General features: G+C 48.2%; 1 protein-coding gene and 1 non-coding gene across 8 annotated transcripts in view; both read right to left on the reverse strand.

The window, feature by feature from the left end:
• Positions 1–20,524, reverse strand: part of DPP3 (dipeptidyl peptidase 3) — a 35,196-nt gene extending 14,672 nt beyond the window's left edge. The window contains exons 1-10 of one of the 7 annotated variants that reach the window (XM_060607316.3): positions 20,283–20,524; positions 18,893–19,167; positions 9,790–9,879; positions 9,047–9,184; positions 8,143–8,217; positions 7,420–7,513; positions 3,693–3,823; positions 3,452–3,582; positions 3,318–3,376; positions 155–349 (exon numbers count right to left, since the gene is read on the reverse strand). In XM_060607316.3, coding sequence (XP_060463299.1) covers positions 155–349; positions 3,318–3,376; positions 3,452–3,582; positions 3,693–3,823; positions 7,420–7,513; positions 8,143–8,217; positions 9,047–9,184; positions 9,790–9,879; positions 18,893–19,167; positions 20,283–20,334 — 1,240 coding nt within the window. In that variant the 5' untranslated portion in view covers positions 20,335–20,524. The other 6 variants (XM_060607315.2, XM_060607321.3, XM_060607317.2 and 3 more) reach the window with 6 other exon arrangements.
• LOC132662702 (U6 spliceosomal RNA) lies at positions 11,169–11,275 on the reverse strand. The gene has a single exon (XR_009602702.1). It is a non-coding gene; the product is annotated as a U6 spliceosomal RNA (small nuclear RNA).
• Positions 20,525–20,913: the final 389 nt, after the last annotated feature.

Consider the following 20,913-nt stretch of genomic DNA (forward strand, 5'->3'; position numbering starts at 1 on the left):
AGGCCACAGACAAGGAGTCGAGACAAGGGGACCAGGCTGCGATGGAGAACTGATTAGGGCAGCATGTGGCCAGGGCGAGTGTGTGAGGGGGAGGGGTGACCCTGGAGGCTCAGGGGGGATACCGTGATGGCTTCAGGGGCCTGAGGAAGCTCACAGTTGGGGATGTTGATGCCAGCAGGGATGCCAGAGCCAGAGAAGGTGAGAACATCCAGGGAGGTGAAGTCGGGGCTGAGGAACTTGTCCTTCTCGAAGGCCGGGGGCCAGGGCAGCTCCTTCAGCAGCTGTTCTGCACTTGCCACCAGACACTCAAACTTGGCACTCATGGCCTTGTTCACCATGGCCACAAAGCCTGCAGGGAAGGAGGGGGGCTGTGGGCTGGCAGGGCTTGGGAGGGATCCTATACCCCACTTCCAGCCATCACGCATGTATTGAATGCCTGCTGTGTGCAATACCCTTTGCCGGCCACTGGGGAGAACAGTGACCCAGGCCTGGCCCTGCCTTCGTGGAGGTCACTGGGGTGGGTGGGCTGTAAGGAGAAGGCTTCAGTGGGTAACACCTGAGATGGATTTTAAAGCAGATCGCGGGGAGCACATAGGGGGCGGTGGGTAAAGGATCGGATTCCCAGTGGAAGGGACTGCATGAACAAAAAAGATGCTCTTCTTTTTGGAGAAACTGAGCTGCCCTGCATGGCTAGAGCATCTGACTTGCAAGGTGAGGCTGCTATGCAGGAGGGCTGGGGCTGATCCTTTTAGATTTAAAGAGGAGTTTTTAAGCTAGGAGTTCCCAGCTTAAAGCACAGTTTCTAAAGTTGTACTCCATAAAATGCTGTTTCCATAAAGGCCTTCATAAAGAAAGAGCTTCCCGGTTAAATAAGTTTGGATACCACTATATGCTCTATCACTAACTTCTTAGAGATTCCTAATGTACGTTTGCATATTAGAGGTACTGAAGAGTCCTGTAGGCAAGACCCCTTGCTGCTTAGCACTGAACCCTTCGTGGTGTAATTCGTGTTAACCCTGCATGACCTATACCTTGGAAAGGACTGGCCTAGACTACTGCCTGGTCAGGCTCTTGCAAAGAACGGATTAACTTGGCCAAGGGTTAGACTGGACGAAGCCTCCCTGTCTGGAGCCACTCTGTCAGGTGGAATTGACCCAGGCCAGGAAGCTGGGATGATTAAAATAACAAAGAGGGGCACCTGGGTGGCTCAGTCAGTGAGGCGTCTGACTTCAGCTTGGGTCATGATCTCACGGGTTCGTGGGTTCAAGCCCCGCATCGGGGTCTGTGCTGACAGCTCAGAGCCTGGAGCCTGCTTCGGATTCTGTGTCTCCTTCTCTCTCTGCTCCTCCCCAATCATGCTCTGTTTCTCTCTGTCTCTCAAAAATAAATAAAAGCTAAAAAAATTTTTTAAAAATATAATAAAATAGCAAAGAAGAAAAAGCAATCTCAGGGACTGGTTAAATAAATTAGGGGGCGGCTATATGATGGCACACCATGTAACTGTTAGATGTGTAGCACAATATTGAATGTCATGGGAAATTATAATATTATGCAGCTACTGAATAGAACATGGGGGGAGCCTGGCTGGCTCAGTTGGTAGAGCATGTGACTTTTGATCTTTGGGTCGTGAGTTCAAGATCCACGTTGGGTGTGGAGCCTACTTAAAAAAATAAATAAGTAAAAGTGAAAAGAATATTGGGGCGCCTGAATGGCTCAGTCAGTTGAGCATCCGACTTTGGCTCAGGTCATGACATCACGGTTCGTGAGTCTGAGCCCCGAGTCAGGCTCTGTGCTGACAGCTTGGAGCCTGGAGCCTGCTTCGGATTCTGTGTCTCCCTCTCTCTCTCTCTCTCTCTCTCTCTCTCTCTCTGCCCCTCCCCTGCTTGCACTCTGTCTGTCTTTCTCTCTCTCAAAAAGAAATAAACATTAAAAAATTTTTTTAATAAAAAATAAAAATAAAAAAGATAAAAAGAACATGGTAGGTCGATACATACTGATTTGAAAAGATATCCAAAACATTCAGTAAAAAAAAGCAAGTGGCAGAACAATATATACAGCATGACCTCATTTACCTGGACGAATTAAAAGTTGCGTGTGTGTGTGTGTGTGTGTGTGTGTGTGTGTGTGTGTGTTTGTGCGTGCTTAAACAAAGCTCTGGAAAGACCTTTAGTGAACTGTGAACAGTGGTGACCTCCGGAGAGGAGTGTCACAGGGGAGAAATTTCACATTGTATCCTACATACTTAGGTATTGTTCCAATTACTTACAACAAACACGGATTTTTAAATCCCCCCCCACACACATTTTGAAACATTTACAGCTCTATATAAAAATGAAAATCACAATGTACATTCCCAATTTTAACCTTGAGGTGGGTGCAATCACAGATGATTTTTTTTCCTCTACTTTCAAAATCTGTGACCACGAACATGGACTAGTTTTCTAATAATCACAATGAACTGGGGTAAAAAGGGGAGCCTCTGAGATCAAGGCTGCTTAAGAGATTCTGGGGTCTTGACCCTGAGAGAAGCCTGAAGAATCAGGACCCAGGCACAGAAGCTGCAGGTGCACACACCTGTCCTCCCCTCTGGTACCTGCATCACCTGCCCCCTCGGCCTGCATCTATGAGCACAGATCTAAGCTGCCCCCAGGGGCTGTTGCGGCTTTCCTCTCTCCTCCCACGCTAATCTCTCTGGCTTCTAGCAGCTGGATGCTTCAGACTCTATCTCCAGGGGCTGGGGAGGATAAGGCTTGGCACAGAAGTCTAAATCCTCAGGCTGGATGGCTGGGGATATGGGCATAGACATGGAGGCTAAGGCAGCTTCCCACCTGCCCTGGGATGACAGCAGCCAAGTCAAGTTCACAATCATGATGTTAATTATGCTCCCACTCACCCAGCACCTTTCATGTGCCTGGCATTGCGTTGACAGCCTACATAGAATACCTCACTTCCCACGACACCTGAAAGGGAGTGAGGGATGCTCATCTCTGGGTTTACACAGCTGGGGAGGTCACACAGCCGGTGAGTGGCAAAGCTGGGCTCTGGACCAGACAGCAAAGGCAGAACAGCAAAGTGGCTCAGAGCCAAGGTTCCAGGCTTAGCCACTCACCAACCTCTGTAACCACCTCTGTACAGTGAGGATAGCAATTCTCATGGGACGATGATGTCCAAAGGAGCTAATACAGTTAAGGGCTACGTGGTAAATCATCAACACTGGTTCTGATTATTGTTGTTATTACTGCCAAGGGGGGAGGGGAGAACTCTCAGGGGACATGGGATAAGGGTTTGTAAGCTGACCCCCTTCTCCCAGAAGTTACCTTCAAACTCTCCACGGGAACCAAAGGGGTCTCGGTAGCTCTCGATGAACCCGATGTAACTGGGGGAGAAAAGGGCAGAGATAGAAAAGGGGCAGGCAGGAGGGGGGCAGCCGGGGTGAAGGCTCGTGCCTCACCTCTCTACGATGGGGCCTTTGTCCTGTATCCAGAAGCGGGAGCCCCTCTTGTGGGCCTCGATGGAGCCCTGGGTGAAACTCTCTATGTACTGAGCCAGCATCTGTTCCTGCCGGCTGTTGGCTGCATATGCCTGGGGGGGAGCAAGGGTCGGTCAGTCTCAGGCCACCCACTTGTCCTGACTTGTCTCTGATGCCCAGAGGGATCGGGAGCTTGCACGCCTCAGCCCCCAGCCAGCCCTACCTTGGCTTTCTCCAGGTGCTCCACCACCTTCTGGAGGATAGGTGCATAGTCCCCCCGCGTCACCTGAAAATGGTTCCCACGGAATTCGTAGCTCTTCAGCCTGGACGTCATTTCGGAATGCAGAGCAGACTCTGAGGGAAGAAGGATTGCTAGTGTAAAACACCCCAGCAGGCTTCTCACCGTGACACTCTTTTATTCTAAGATCTTCAACAACTCCCCACTGCCTACGGAAACTAGTATAAACTTTCATTTTCAAATATACATATATTACCTAATATGAAATGTTCTTTTTCTCTTTTTAGAGAGAGAGAGAGAGAGAGTGCATGAGCGCGGGAGAGGAGAAGGTGGGGGAAGAGAGACAGAGAGAGAGAGAGAGAGAGAGAGAGAGAATGAATCCTAAGCAGAGTTCACACTCAGCGAGGAGCCCGACACAGGACTTGATCCCACAACCCTACGATCATGACCTGAGCCGAAATCCAGAATCAAACACTCAACCAACTGAGCCACCCAGGCACCCCCATAATATGAAATGTTCTTGGGGCGCCTGGGTTGCTCAGTCAGTTGACGTCCAACTTCAGCTCAGGTCATGATCTCATGGTCTCTGAGTTCAAGCCCCACATCGGGCTCTATGCTGACAGCTCAGAGCCTAGAGCCTGCTTCGGATTCTGTGTCTCCCTCTCTCTCTGCCCCTCCCCTGCTCACGCTCTGTCTCTCCCTCTCAAAAATAAATAAACATTAAAAAAATTTTTTTGAAATGTTCTAAGTATTGCACACATGTTAAGTCATTTAAGCCTCACGTCAACTCTAGGGGGAGTGATCTCCATTTTACAGATGGGGAAACAAAGGCACCAAGAGGTAAAGTAAGTTTCCGAAGGTCACACGGGCAGCAAATGGCAGAGCAGGATTCAAACCTAGGGTGGCAAACTGTATTTAAAAACACAGCTATCCCCTAAATGTAATCACAGCGGGTCTTACAAGGAGACAAGAGGGTGAACAGGAAGTAGGAGACGTGATGAGAGAAGGAGGTTGGAGAGAGGGGAGGAAGGGGACATGAGCCAACGAGAGCAGGCAGCCTCTAGAAGGTGAAGCTGAAAGAGTATTTCCCCTGGAGGCTCCAGTTCCTTCTGGAACTTGTTTTTGACTTTGGACCTCCAAACAGTGGCCAAATAAATGTGTGTTGTTTTATGCCACCGAATTTGTGATTTGTTGTGTTTTGCTTGTTGTTCCTGAGCAGTACGATGTACTTCTAGATTATGTTTAAGAAAAAAAGATAACCATGGTGTTTCCCATGACCCAATGTGACATTTCCCATGTCCCAAATGTGACATCCCCCATTAGTATGCGGGGGCTCTTTTCCCTCCTCTTGACGCTGGGCAGACTTGCGACTATAGCAAAAGTGATGCTGAGACCAGGTCATAGATGGTGACGCAGCTCCTGCCCGGCTCTCTGGGAACACTAGCCACCATGAATGACGCAAAGAAACCACGTGGGGTGCTTTGGCCCCTGCTGAGGTCCCGGCCGGCAGCTAGAATCTTCCACCAGATGTGTGAGTGACAGCCTGCGGGTGATTCCAAACCCCTGGCTATTGATGACCTCCCAGCCTCTTGAGTTTTCGCAGCTGAGGCCTCGGACATCGTCACCAGGGACCAGCTGTTCCTACCGTGCCGCAGCCAAATTACCGACCCAGAGACTCTGTGAGCATGAAAAGGTGGGTTTCCATCACTAAATTTGGGGGGCATCTGTACAGAGCAATAGATAACACAACAGGTACACCCAGGCAGCCTGGCTCCGAGCGGTGTTCTCAGGCACTGTCCTGTACGCAGTAGAGTATATGTAAGTACAGGTCCAGCTTCTCCTCCCCCGAACCCAATATCCCTCTCCTTAGTCAAATCAAACTACTCGCCAATCCTTAAACTCCCCTTCCACCGTGCTCTGGGGCTCACGCTGTTCCCTCCACCAGCAGCGTGGGTCTCCAGGCATCTTCACCTCTTCACACAACCAATATCTGAGTCTCTGCCACGTGCTGGCCAGTGGGGAGACGCTGGTGAACGAAACCTACAATTCCTCCCCTTGAGGAGCCTGTAGTCAACAGCAACTTCAAGAAACCTGGGGAATTACTGGGTGTTGCTGGTGGGAAAAGAGAAGGAAAGTCATCGAAAGGCAGGGAAAGGTCCTGGAGGTGATGCTCAAGCGCAGTCTTAAGGATGAGTAGGTATTCATCACATGAGCGAAGGGAGGGAAGCATTTGAGGTGGGAAAGGGATCCGATTGTGCCAAGTCCTGGACAGCGTACATGAGAACAAGGGGTTTTCAGAGGACTGGAAGCTGCTGAGTGTGGCTGGGGCACAGAGTCTAAGTGGGAGGCTTGCAGGAATATGAGGCTGGGGGCTGGGAGGAGGCAAGTGAGTGGAAAAGGGAGGGCCAGGTTGCAAAGGCCCTCACAGGGGCCTGGAATTTTCTGTCCATACTGAATACATTTCCTTCTCACCTGGGAACAGACCCCAACTTTCCTCTGAGAATCCTCCACCAGGACCACCTCCGGTTCAGGTGAGTGGGAGGGGCTGACCTCATCACCTGGCTCTGAGGTAGGCTTGGGATCAGGGTCTAGACAATGAGATACCCGTCCCTGACCACAGGGATTGGTTCACAGATAAATATGGTATGCAGGATAGGGAAACTGGAGCCACTCCCAGACCTTATGAAGAAACTTCTGGGAGAAGAGGGCTCTCTTTCTGCTCGATTGGCCAGGCTGGTCCACTATCAGGCCCCGTGTGGGAGGAACATGCCATGGATGAAGTCAGAGAGCTGAGCCAAGACACAGAGAGAGAAATTTCTCAGGATACTGTCTGAGCAGCTGGATCCAGCTGTGCTTGAAGCCATCCTACTCCAGGCTTCTTAATTAGTCAAGCCTGTTAAGTACTTGGGTTCTGGTTCAGGCAAATTTGAAATGGATTCTTCATTTGCAAAGAGTTCTGAATGACAGGGGTGCCTGGGTGGCTCAGTTGGTTAAGTGTCCGACTCTTGGTTTCAGCTCAGGTCATGATCTCTTGGTTTGTGAGATCAAACCAAGTCCCCACGTAGGACTCTGCACTGACAGTGTGGAACGTGCTTGGGATTCTCTATCTCTCTCTCTCTCTCAAAATAAACAAACATTAAAAAAAAAAAAGAGTTTTGAATGATACATCCCTTAGGGTTGGATTTGGGCTTTACCCTGAGGGTACCTGATAGTTAGGAAGCAGACTTTAGTACGTTAGCCATCTCAAACTTTCTAGATTCCCCCCCAGCCTCCAAGACATATATGGTCTTCACTGATGTATAGTCTGGATTTCTCTTCTAGGCTGTCAAGGGGCATATGGCCCAGCCTCTCTTCCCATTATTTACGTGGGTTGTTATTTTTTGTGATGGGGATCACGCCCAACACGGCTCCCGTTAGAGGCTTGCAGCAGTAACATCTGCCAAGTGGAACGGAACCCCTTTCCCTGTCGTCATGTTTCCCCCCATTTCTTTACTGTCACAGCCAGCACTGGGGCAAGCATTCCCTCACAGGTACCCCTGTACACAGAGCACGGCACCCGGTGAGTCTGCAGTCAACATGCGCCGTGACTATTATGACCGTTCTTCCCTGCAGCTCCCGCGTAACCCACCAGCCCCTGTCCTCAGTCCAGCCCCCTCTGCCCTGGTCCAGGAGCACTGAGGCAGGAGTAGAAGGGGTGTGTGAAGCAGCTCACCCGTGCCAAGTACAGAAGCCAGCCGCACCTCATAGCGGGGCTTCCCATCCTGGTCGACATCCTTGAAGAGCCGCGTGTTGTAGGCACTGAGGTTCTGGAAAAGACCAGGGCATGGGTCTGGGGAAGGGTAAAGTCCAGAGGGGGCTGCAAGGTGGGAGTAGGGAAAGGGTCACACCAGGGAGAGAAGATACAGAAGCAAAGCCGGCCGGGGCCGCTGGGGGAAGCTGCCCAAGGCAGCTGGACGGGGGTGGGGGGAGCAGGTGGGCAGGCGGGCCAGGCTCTCCAGTTCTGCTCTACACGCTGAGCACTAACGTTTACTAAGTGCTGACCCGACTGTGCCCAGCACTGCATGCCCTCAGCTAACCCAGGGCTCTGCGAGGCAGCAGACGTGAAACTGGTCAAACAGCTTCTGGGAGGTTCACGTTGGCTTCATGTGGAAGCCAGGGCCCAACGGGAAGCGGCTCTGATGCTCTGTGTCGTCCTGCCCTGAGGCTGTCATTAAGGCCTTCAGTCTGGGGCGGGCGGGGGCAGCTCTGTCACAGCCACGCGTGGGAATGTCGTCTTCACTGGGGCCAGGCCGACTCTTGGACAAGAATTCCCAAGTCTTGTCCGCCTCAAACACCCAAGATGCCAGTGTCTCTGGGCCCAAGCTGAGACCCAGAGTGGGTGCTGGCGATGAGGGGGTCCCGTCAAACCACTGTCCTGAGTCCCCAGTCCTCAAACCTGTGAGTCCAGAAAGTCTTGGGCCAGTTTGGCATCTTCCATGGTGCAATCCCCGGAGAAATAGGTGGTGATTCCCTGTTGAGGAAGGGGATGGACGGGAAGGAGGAATTGCTGAGGTGGGGAGACTCCCTTCCCGGCACACTTCCCCCCACAGCCCCAGGTTTCCTGTACCTCCTCCCAGCAGCCTCCACCCCGCCCCCTCCATCTCTCTCCTGGGGGAAAAACTGTAACACAAATAACAAAGAGAGTTCCGTCTCTAGCCTTCCTGCAGCTCCGCTCCAGTCTTTCACAGGCTGGCCCCTCGCACAGGCTTGTCACATCCCTCACACCATGCAGCTGCTGCGTGGCCTCCAGGGGCGGGAAGCCTAGGCTCCCTCCTCTCCCTTCTTCCCTTCCTCAGCTCCCTCTCACTCTTGGCTCCTCTCCTTCCCTTCTGCACACACCACCCCAGACTTCAGAACTGGAAGGGCTTTCAGAAAGCTCTCCATCCAGGGGCGCCTGGGTGGCTCAGTCGGTTAAGCAGCCGACTTCGGGTCAGGTCATGATCTCACAGCTCGTGAGTTCGATCCCTGTGTCGGGCTCTGTGCTGACAGCTCAGAGCCTGGAGCCTGCTTCAGATTCTGTGTCTCCCTCTCTCTCCATACCTCCCCTGCTCATGCTCTGTCTCTCTCTCAAAAATACACAATAAGCATTTTAAAAAAAATTTTTAAGTATTAAAAAAAGGAAAGAAAGCATTCCATCCAGCTTGCTTCCTAGTTTACAAATGACCAAACTGAAGCCCACAGTCATGTGAGCAGCTCGGCCTTAAGACTGTGAGGCAAAGCCCACTGCCTATCAGGTACCCTTCCCTCCATGCCAGGTAGCTTCAAAGCATTCCTCTCTCCTGTATGGTTGGGGGCCTCACCTCCTTCCCCAGCCCGAGGTGTCGAAGCCGCGGCTCCAGAGAGAACATGAGCTCCCCACAGGTCTGCCAGAGGCTCCTGACTTCTGCCGGGTTCTGCTGAGCAGCCTTACTTCCCAGGATCACACGTTCCAGCTTCTCCTGCAGGAGAGGAGAGGCCATTGGCTCGGCCACACCACCCAAGGCTGTCTTCTGGACCCTCCACACCCACCCCGCAGCCCTTCTCCCACAGCCTAAGACCTTCCGGCTCAAAGTGCGGTCGATGGACCAGCGGTGTTGGTGTTGCTGGAGAAATGTGGATGCTCAGGCCCCGCTGCAGACCTGTTCAGCCAGAAGCTGCGTTTCGACAAGACGGCCACGCGATTTATGTATGCAGTTAGAGCTCAGAGCCCTGGTGTAAGAACTGCATCTGCCAAATGTGCTTGGTCTCCACAGTGCCAGTGAGGGACGCCCGTGCCCAGGCCTCTCTACCATCCCCAGCGATGACCAGGCCCGAATTTTACAAGCACTTCACAGTTCACAGAACATTTCCACATCCTTCCCCTGTGTGACGCTCAGGTCAGCACGGTCAGGAAGAAACACTGCTTTCCCCTTATATGTGAGGAGGCTACAATGCCCAGCAAGGCTGGCTGGCTTACCCAGAGTCATGCAGCATGGCAGGGACATGGTCAAGGCTCCGCTTAGGCTCCCCCTACCATCCCACTGGCCCCCAATTCCTCACCTTCCCCAGCCTTCCCTCAACTCACCTTGGGCAGGTTGGGAACAAACTTGGTGTCGCCAAAGGACTTGTAGTTGCCCATGTTGGAGTAGATACCTGCAGCATAGACCAGGAACGCCTAGGGGAAGGTGGGCATCAGAGACCTGGAAACACAGCCTCCCCCACCCCAGGGAGGTTCCCTCCTGAGATGTCAACACCCCGAGGAACAAGTATAGGTGAGGCTGGGAAATCTGGGGGCAGGATCCAGATCCCAGCAGGACCCAGTCTGGCCGCAAAATACTTTCACAGACCAATTTTCACACACCCATTGTCCAGCCAAACCAGTCTTTTCGGCAGCCCCCAAACACATCCACCTTTGTTCCCGCTCTGCCCAGCACCTTCTCAGCTACCTGCAGCCATCTCACCTGACCTCAAAAGCCCAGTTTAAACACTGGCTCCTTCCAGGAAGCCTGGGTGGCTCAGTCAGTTGAGCGTCTGACTTCAGCTCAGGTCATGATCTCATGATTCGTGGGTTTGAGCCCCACATCAGGCTCTGTGCTGACAGCTCAGAGCCTGGAGCCTGCTTCAGATTCTGTGTCTACCTCTCTCTCTGTCCTTCCCCACTAACGCTCTGTCTGTCTCTCTCTAATATAAACGAAAAAATTAATAAAAAAACAAACAAACAAAAACACACTGCCTCCCTCTGCAGAAAGCCTGTCCTCTGCCTCCAACCTGCCAGAAAGCGGTCATTGGAAACATCGAATGTTACAGCTGGAGAGGCCTTGATCATGCCCTATGGCTTTCACAGGCCCAAAACTTAGGTCTCCCTTCCTCTGGCAACAAGACCTCAGTCTTCCTCTTGAGAAGGGAGGGACTCTCCCTTCCCTAACTCTGGGGGTAGGCATAGGCTCAGGCTAGAGTGTAAAAGCCCTACCCGGACAATTTTCAAGTGGTAAAGAGCCTCTGTTTTTATACTAGGGATCAAGTCTGGAGTCCCTGGAGCTCCACTACTGGAGGAAAGAAAGCAAAGCTGAGAGATGAAGACTGCATCACAATGGCATCACTGGGCCCCTGAATCTAGCCATGCCTGAAGCCTGCCCTAGCCCCGGACTTTTCAGTTGCGTGAACCAATAACTCTCTTTTTTTTTTTTTATTATTTATTTACTTAATTTTAATTTTTTTTTTTTTTAAATTTTTTTTCAACGTTTTTTATTTATTTTTGGGACAGAGAGAGACAGACAGAGCATGAACGGGGGAGGGGCAGAGAGAGAGGGAGACACAGAATCGGAAACAGGCTCCAGGCTCCGAGCCATCAGCCCAGAGCCCGACGCGGGGCTCGAACTCACGGACCGCGAGATCGTGACCTGGCTGAAGTCGGACGCTTAACCGACTGCGCCACCCAGGCGCCCCATTTATTTACTTAATTTTAAAAAATTGGAATGCGTCATGAATTTGTGTGTCATCCTTGTGCAGGGGCCATGCTAATCTTCTCTGCATCGTCCCAATTTTAGTATATGTGCTGCTGCAGTGAATACACTATCTCTTTTTTAAAATATCTTATTTTTTAGAGCATTTTAGGTTCACGGCAAAACTGAGCAGAAAGTATACAGATTCCCTATGTACCCTCTGCCCCCACACATGAACAGCCTTCCCTGTTATCAACGTCTTCCACTAGAGTGGTATATTTGTTACAACTGGTGAACCTACATGGACACATCATCACCCAAAGACCAGTCTACATTAGGATTCACTCTTGGCCTTGTGCACTCTATGGGTTTAGACAAATATTTGACATATATCTACCATTATGTAGATTACTCTGTACTATAGAATAGTTTCAGTGCCCTAAATATCCCTCCCCTCACTGCCTGGCAACCACTGATTTTTACTCTCTCCGTGTCCAGAATATCATATTGTTGAAATCAAATGCATGTAGGCTTTTCAGATTGGCTTTTTTAAGTTTGTTTGTTTGTTTATTTATTTATTTAGAGAGCAAGTAGAGGAGGGGCAGAGGGAGAGGGAGAGGGAGAATCCCAAGCAGGCTCTATGCTGTCAGCACAGAGCCCGACATGGGGCTTGAACCCACGAACCCTGAGACCATAACCTGAGCCGAAGCTGGGTGCTTAATTGACTGAGATACCCAGGCGCCCCTCTTATTGTTGAGTTTTAAGAGTTCTTTATATATTCTGGCTAACGGTCCTTTATCCTATATCCTATATCCTATATCTCAGTCCTATATCTCTTGCAACTGTTTTTTCCCAGTCTGTGGCGTGACTTTTCATTTTCTTGACAGTGTCTTTGACAAAGCAGAAATTTTTAATTATATTGAAGCTCCACTTATCAATTATTTCTTTACAGGTAATACTTGACATGGTACCTAAAAAGTCATTTCCCTACCCAAGGTCATCTAGATTTTCTGTTCTCTTCTGGGAGTTTTTTAGTTTTGCATTTAAGTTTGTGACCCACTTTGCATTAACTTTTGTTAAAGATGTAAGGTCCACATCTCGTCTACATTCTTTTTCTTTTCGTCTATATATTTTTTTTTAAGGCTTATTTATTTTGAGAGAGAGAGAAAGCGCTTGTGCATACATGCACACAGGGGAGGGGCACAGAGAGAGGGACAGAGAATACCAAGCAGGTTCTGTGCCATCAGCACAGAGCCTGACATGGGGCTAAAACCCACAAACCATGAGATCATGATCCGGGCTGAAACCAAGAGTTGGTGGCTTAACCGACTGAGCCACCCAGGTGCCCCCCTTTTATTTTGCATGTAGATGTTTCAGAACTATTTGCTGAAAATTTCAGACTATTTTTACCCCATTGTGTTGCCTTTGCTCCTTTGTCAAAGATCAGTTGACTATAATTATCGGGGTCCATTTCTTGGCTCTTTATTCTATTCTGTTGATCTATTTGTCCTTTTGCCAACACCACACTGTCTTGATTACTGTAGCTTTATAGTAAGTCTTGAAGTTGAGTGGTACTGGTCCTCTAACTTTGTTCTTTTTCACTACTGTGTTGGCTATTCTGGGTCTTTACCCTCTTTCCTCAGTATTGTGTTGAAAATAAAATAACTTGCTGGGATTTTTATTTGGGTTGCACTGAATCTATAAAGTCGGGAAGAACTGACATCTTTTTATTTTTATTTATTTTGGGAAAGAGACAGAGGGAGCACATGAGTTGGGGAGGGGCAGAGAAAGAGGGAGAGAGAAAATCCCAAGCAGGCTCTGCTCTGTCAGTGCAGAGCCTGACTCAGGGCTCGATCTCACGAACCATGAGATCACGACCTGAGCTGAAATCAAGAGTTGGACGCTTAACTGACTGAGCCACCCAGGTGTATCAACTGGTGTCTTGACAATGAATCTTCCTGTTCATGAACATGGAACATCTCTCCATTTATTTAGTTCTTTGATATCTTTCATCAGGTTTGTAGTTTTCCACCTATAGGCCTTGTACATTGTTGTATTTTTAACTTATGTATTTCACTTTCTTGTGTGCTTCTGTAAATAGTATTATGTTTTTAAGGTCAAATTTTGTTCATTGCTGCTGTATTGAAAGCAATAGACTTTTGTATATTAACTTTATATCCTGCAACCTTGCTTTAATTGCTTATGAGTTCTAGGAGGGTTTTTTTGTCAATTATTTTGGATTATGTAGATGATCATGTTTTCTGTGAACAAAGACAGTTTTGTGTCTTCCGTCTCAATCTGCATACTTTTTATTTCCTGTTCTTGCCTTATTGCATTAGCTAGGACTTCTGGAACAATGTTGAAAAGCAGTGGTGAGGGGACTTCCATGCCTTGTTCCTGATCTTAGTGAGAAAACTCGAGTTTTTCACCCTTAAATATGATGTTAGCTGTAGGGTTTTTGTAGATAGGCTTTAACTTTATCAAGATGAGGAGGCTCTTCTCTATTCCTAGTTTACTTAGTTTTTATGATGAATCGTGCCAGATTTTGTCAAATCTTTTTTCTGCATCTATTGATACGATTGTGTGGTTTTCTTCTTCAGCTTGTTGATGTGATGCATTATTTACTTTCAAATACTGAGCCAGATTTGCACTCCCAGGATAAATCCTACTTGGTCATGGTATATAATTTTTTATACATTGTTGGATTTGATTTGCTAATATTTTGTTGAGGATTTTTGCATCTATGTAAATGAGAGATATTGGTCTGTAGTTTTCTTTTAATGTCTTTGTCTGGTTTGGGTATTAGGATAATGTTGGCTTCATAGAATTAATTAGGAAGGATTCCCTGTCTCTCTCTCTTTTGAAAGAGATTATAGGGAACTGGTATAATGTTATCCCTAAATGTTTGGTATAATTCACCAGTGAACCCATGTCAACCTGGTATTTTCTGTTTGGAAAGGTTATTAATTATTGATTGAATTTCTCTAATGTCCATGGGATCTATAGTGATGTCCCATCTTCCATTTCTGATATTAATAGTTTATGACTTCTCTCTTTTTCCCTTAGACTGGCTAGAGACTTTTTACTCATTATGGTCTGAATGTTGGTGTCTCCCATCTAATTCATACGTTGAACTCTAACCCCCAAAGTGATGGGATTAGAATATGGGGCCTTTGGGAGGCAGTTAGGTCATGAAGGCAAGAGCCCTCACCATTGGGATTAGTGCCCTTATAAGAGACACCAGAAAGCTAGTTCACCCATTCCATGATAGGACACAGTGGGAAGTCAGTATTGTGCAAACTTGAAGAGGGTTTTCACCAGAACTTGACTGTGCTGGTGCCCTGAATTTGGACATTCAGCCGCCAGAACTCTGAGAAATAAACTTGTTTATAAGCCGCTCAGTGGTATTTTGTCATAGCAGTCCAAATAGACTAAAATATGTTTTGCTGACCTTTTCAAAGAACTACCTTGTGGTTTCATTAATTTTCTCTACTAATTTCCTGTTTTCAATTTTATTGATTTCTGCTCTAAAGTCAGACACTTAACCGACTAAGCCATCCAGGAGCCCCCTATTTATTTTTAATAAAGTTTTAAAAATTTTATTTGAGAGAGCACACAAGCCGGGAAGAGGAGCAGAAGGAGAGAGAGAACCTCTCCACACTGAGTGTGGAGCCTGACACAGGGCTCGATCTCACAACCCTGGGATCAAGACTTGAGCCAAAAGCAAGAATTGGACTCTCAGCTGACTGAGAGGGCACCCAGGTGCCCCTAGATCTGTCTATTTCTGATGCAAGAGTATTAAAGTCTCCAACTATAGTACTGGATTCTTCTAATCCTCCTTGCAGTTCTATCAGTTTTTGTCTCAAGTATTTTGATGCTCTGTTAGACACATACACATTAAAGACCATTGTCGTCTTGTAGAAATGACTCTTTTATCATTATGCAATGCCCTCTTTATCCCTGGTAACTCTTCAGACTCTGAAGTTCACAACATTAATATTGCTACTACCACTTTCTTTTGATTAATGTTGGTATGGTATATCTTTCTCCATCCATTTACTTTTAATTTATATGTATCTTTAGATTTAAGTGTGTTCTTGTAGACAACATATATTTGGGCCTTGTTTTTTGATCCATTCTGACAATCTCTGTCTTTTAATTGGTACAATTAGACCATTGGCATTCGAAGTGATTATTGATACGGTCGGACTAATATCTACCGTATTTGTTACTGTTTTCGATATGTTGTCCTTGTTTATTCCTATTTTTGTCTTCCATTATTTTTCTGCCTTTTTAGTAGTAACTGAGACTTTTCACACGAGTCTATTTTCTCTCTTTTCTTAGCTCATTAGTTATACCTTTTCACTTTTTAGTGACTGCCCGAGATTTTGCAATATACATTTCTAACTAACCCAAGTCCACTTTCATAGAACACTATACTGCTTCATGGATAGTGGGTACCCTATGATAACAAAATAATTTTAATTCCTGTCTCCTTTCCCATGTATCCTTGCTGTCCTTTATTGTACCTACATACAAGGATACGGAAATATATGTATGTATAAATATGCGTAAGAATAAGATAAACATAAGCACATATAATTGAATACACTGTTGCTATCATTATTTTGAACAAATGGCTATCTCTTAGATCAATTAAGAATCAACAAAAATAGAGGCAGCTATCAGTCAGAAGAGCATGTAAGTCTTGATCTCGGAACTGTGAGTTCAAGCCCTATGTTGGGTGTAGAGAATATTTAAAATAAATATTTTTTAAAAAATTTTAAGTGTTTTATTTTACCTTCACTTACTCCTTTCATGCACTTGCTTTCTTAATGCAGATTTGAGTTTTGGACCTGTATCTCTTTTCTTTTCCCTGAAGAACTTTTAACATCTCTTGCAAAGCAGGTCTACTGGCAATACATTACCTCAATTTGTGTTTGAGAAAGTCTGTTTTTCCTTCACTTTTTTTTTTGAAGTTTATTTATTTATTTTGAGAAAAAGAAGGAGAGAGAGAGTGGCACAAGAGGAGAAGGAGCAGAAAGACAAGGAGAGAGAGAATCCCAAGCATGTTCTGTGCTGTCGGCACACGGAACCCGACGTGGGGCCCGATCTCACGAACTACGAGATCATGCCCTGGGCCAAAATCAAGAGTCGGACATTCAACCGACTGAGCCACCCAGGCGCCCCTTCTTTCATTACTGAAGGATAACTTCACAAGGTACAGAATCCTAGGTTGGTGGCTTTTTCTCTCCACACTTCAAATAATCCAATCCACTTTCTTCTTGGCCGTGTGGTTTCTGAGAAATTGGATGCAATTCTTATCTTTGCTCCTCTAAAGCTAAGATCTACTTTTCCTCCAGCTTCTTCCAGGACTTTTTCTTTGATTTTCTGTACTTTGAAAATATGCCTAAGTGTAGTTTTTTTATGACATTTAATATTCTGCTTAGTGTTCACTGAGCTTTGTGGATCTTTGGTTTAGTATCTGACATTAATGTGAGGAAATTCTTGGTCATAATTGTTTCAGATATTTCTTCTGTTTCTTTCTTCCTCTTCTGGTATTCCCGTTACGTATACGGTTCCTATAGTTGCTCTATGGTTCTCAGATACTCTGTGCTGCTTTCTTCAGTCTTTTTTTTTCTCTTTGCTTGTCAGTTTTGAAGGTTTCTATTGGGATATACTCAAGCTCAGCGAGTCCTTCCTCAGCTGTGTCAAGTCTACTAATAAGGCCAGCGAAGACATTCTTCATTTCTGTGTTTTTAAGCTTCTAGCACTTTTGGTTCTTTCTTAGGATTTCCATCTCTCTGCCCATCTGTTTTTGCATGTGGTCTACTTTATCCATTAGGGCCCTTAGCCCTAATCATAGGGCTATTAATAGCTGTTTCAATTCCTTACCAGTCCACCATACCTGCTATATCTGAATCTGGTTCTGATGCTTTCTCTGTCTCTCCACACTGCATTCTTTGCTCTTTTTATTATGTTCTGTTATTTTTTTCTTGACAGCCAGACATGACGTACTGCATAAAAAGAACTGCCATAAATAGGCCTTTCATAATGTGATAGCCAGGTGTGGGAGTCCCAGAAGTATTCTACAGTCCCATGATTAGGTCTCATTAGTCTGTTAGTGAGCCTTTACCTCTGGACTGTGAACTCCTCTCATGGGCTTCTCGGTCCTGTGTCCCCACCCACCCTTAGGTGGGACAGGATGACTTAGAACTGTCTGGAGTGGGATATTTTCCTCTGCCCAGGTCAGTTAGGCTCTGATAAAACCCTAGAAGGTTAGGTTCTGGTGAAATAGTTTCTCCTGAGAGCAAACTGTTAAGAACAGAACGTTCTGGCATTTTTCAAAAGCAGTTCCCTTTCCCTTACCCCTGTCAGAAGCACAAGGGGTTTTTTCTCTGAAACTCATTGTGAGGCCCCAGTCAAGTTCCTGGAGGTAAAACTCCCAAATGTGTGGGGGCCTCTCCTGTGACTGGGTTCCCCTGGAGTTTTTAACTCTCAGAGCTGTCCACACTGGAGCCTCCAGCAATTTTTCAGTTACAGTTTAGGTTTTCCTACCCTAGTGCCGGTTGTGGGGAAGGCTTCTGCTCATGAATTTCTGCTGTTGTGATTCTCTGTACCCACCTGTCTGTCTCTCCAATTTGGGAGCGGCAGCCCTGTGGCCTCATTTCTTTTAAGGACGTAAGAAAAGCTGTAGATTTTCTGGTTTGTCCTGCCTTTTACTTGTCAGGACAGATCGGTGACTTTTAAGTTCCTTACATGCTGGACTGGAAACTGGAAGTCATGAATTTCGTTTTCACCGAAGCCAATTTGAGGTGGGTTTCTGCTCTTTGCAAACAAAAATATCCCACTGGAAACAGTAGCACTCGCAGCAATTTTCTATCTCCAAGCACTTGTCTCGCTGTTAACTCTTTTCGTGACTAAATCAAGGCCTAGAGATGGGATGCTGATTACTAAAAGTTAAAACAAGGTAGAAGAAACAGCCTGGGCCTCAGCTCAGAGAGAAGCAATCCAATCCCTTTATTTTACATATAGAAAAACAGGCCACATTCTCATACATTCTGGGTGAAACCTTGGTAGAAGATGATTTAACAACATCAATCAATTATAAACGTACAGAGCCTTTGACCCAGCAATGCGACTTCTAGAAATAGATCCTACTCACACATGGCATGATCTCATTTATGTAAAGGACAAAATGAGGAACTGATACACATGTGCATGTACACATGTAGGTATGCAATACACAGACAGAGGAATTAAAAGGCTGCACCCCGCACCATCCAATGAGTGACCTTTGTATTTTGTGTCCTTCTGCGTTGCAACAATGCACTACAAATGTATTCACATATTTGGCCAACAGACCCACGAACAAACAAAAACCAGAGGACAGGCAGGGACGCACAACATGGTGGAGGAAGATCTGGTCCAGAACTCAGACCTCCCGATTCCTACCCTGGACTCATTCCTCTACTGCCTCTGAATCTCCACAGCTGTTGCTTTTACTCACAGCCCCTGTTAAATCACAGCAGCCACTATTTACCTTGGAGTCAGGTCACTGCAGCCCTAGGAGGTACAGACTACCCTCATGCATGTTTTACAGGTAAGACTGAGACTCTAGGAGAGGAGGTTCCTGTATATGCAACCTTTGGTCTAATCTAAAGAGAAAGACCTTTGTACCCCTGCTTGTGGTCCCTCATACCCAGAAGCCCCTCAGGAAATGCAGGATGACCTAAAAGAACTGACCTGATACTCCTCCTCGGTAAGGCCCTCAGCCAGGGCATGCTGGCGCAGCTGGTCTGGGTCCTGGGCACGGAAGAGGCGGCTGAGCAGGGCATAGATGTAGGGGGCCTCAGGGGAGGTCTGCAGCAGCACAGCCAGGCCTCCGTACCAGGCGGCCCGTGACAGATGGTGGGCATACAGGCGCTCTGTGGGTGACAGCAGGCGGAAGGCCTCGCGGCAGTCCAGGCTAGACACACCGATGTCATTGGGCAGGATGTACTGGGCGTCCGCCATGGGCCCTGCTGAGAACCATCACCATCATCACAGCCATCATTTACCACACACCTAGCTCTGCACTCTCATGGTCTCATTTAATCCTCCCCCAAACCCATTCACCAGATACGTTAACTGAGGCTCAGATGTTAGGTGACTCACCCAAGGATATTACAAAATACATTGGTGGGTCACATTTGGCCTGGGGCCCCTAAACCTTAAAGAATGAATTCGACTACCAGTATTACAGATGGGGAAACTGAGGCCCAGAGAGGCTAGGAGCTTTGCCTAATAACACAAGTAATAACACAAGGGAGAGATCAGAAGCAGAGACCTGCATCTCTAGACTCCCAGCGGGGGTGGGGGAGGGGGCACTCAGCCTCCCCTCCTCCTTCTCTGACTTCCTCACCTCCTCTTCAGAATTCTCCTGAATTGTGAATTCAGAATTCTTCAATTCCACCCACCACTGTGTTCAAAAGGACAGAGTTCCATGCTATCAGCCGGAAGACCCAGGTTCCAAACTTGGTTCAGCTCTAGACTTCTAAAATCAAGTCAGTTTTCACTTTTCCGTGCCTCCGTTTTCACCTCTGTAAAATGGGGGTGATAATAACGCCAACCTCACCAGGACAGTGTGCAATCTGTCTCATTCTCATCCTTCTAACTGCCTTTTCCTTGGCCCTCCATCCTCCTACCCTCTCCCCCGTGCTCGGCCAGGGGAGCCACAGAGCCGCATAAGTTCGGAGCTGGAAGAAAACTCATTTTACAGACAGAGAGACTGAGGCTTAGAGAGGCCACGAAACTTACCGAATTCTCACAGCCCCGTTGGGACCCGGGACCTCCCAACCCAGGGCATTTTCCACACCGCCCACACCCCCCCCCCCCCCCCCTTAACCGGGAATGAGTGTCCAGCCTCCCCCACCACTCCGGATGCTCCGCCCCAATAGCACTAACCCCACCCCCCGCCCCCGCCCCGGGTTAACTCTTTGCTGCCCGGAGGGTTCCTTGGCATAGGGGCCACAATGAATGTGGAAGGGGTACTGGATGGAAGGCAGAAAAAGAATGATCTTGCGTTCGGTCCAGACTCGCCCTGTCCCCCGAGGATGACGCACCGTGACCCCAAAACCCGGGCGCCGCGCCTCACCTGCAGCAGCTGCTAGGATCGCAAACTCACTTCCTGCTTCCGGCTCCCCCATTCATTGGGGCTCCGCGAACTCCGCCCCCCGCGGCCAATTGTCGGGCCTCGGGGCCCGGATGGACGTCAGCTCCAGCCAATAGGCGCGCCTCGGCGCAGTCCGCCGGCCCGCCTCTCCCCGCCCCCGGGCCCTACAGGGTCGCACGGGGGCGGCCCCTGCGGCCTTGGCCTTTGTCAGCGAGGGTGCTCTCGCGGGCCACTGGAACCTGAGTGGCTGGCCTGGCCGCGGCGTGGTCCCGGCAGACTGGGCTGACCAGGTCCCTCCGAGTCCGGACGGGGCGGCGTGGGTGTCTGTACGGAGCACAGGGACTCCCCGTCAGAGTCCCAACCCGACTCTGCTTTGGGTCCCCCACCTCAGTTTTGCAGGTGGAAACCTGCACGATGGAAGTCATGTGGCTCCTTCTTCCTCACTGGATTCGAGGGTCAGGCGGTGGAGATGCTTAGGAGACTGCGACCCTACAGGGCGAGCTGCTGGGCTTAGGCTGAGGTGATCACACCCTTGCGGAGACACGGAGAAATGCCCTCAAGTGCTTCACTGCCCTGCCATTGACTCGCCAGGGTCTTGGGATGCAGCTGCTAA

The sequence above is a fragment of the Panthera onca genome, chromosome D1 (genome assembly GCF_046562875.1).
Source record: "Panthera onca isolate mPanOnc1 chromosome D1, mPanOnc1 haplotype 2, whole genome shotgun sequence".
Classification (NCBI taxonomy): domain Eukaryota; kingdom Metazoa; phylum Chordata; class Mammalia; order Carnivora; family Felidae; genus Panthera; species Panthera onca.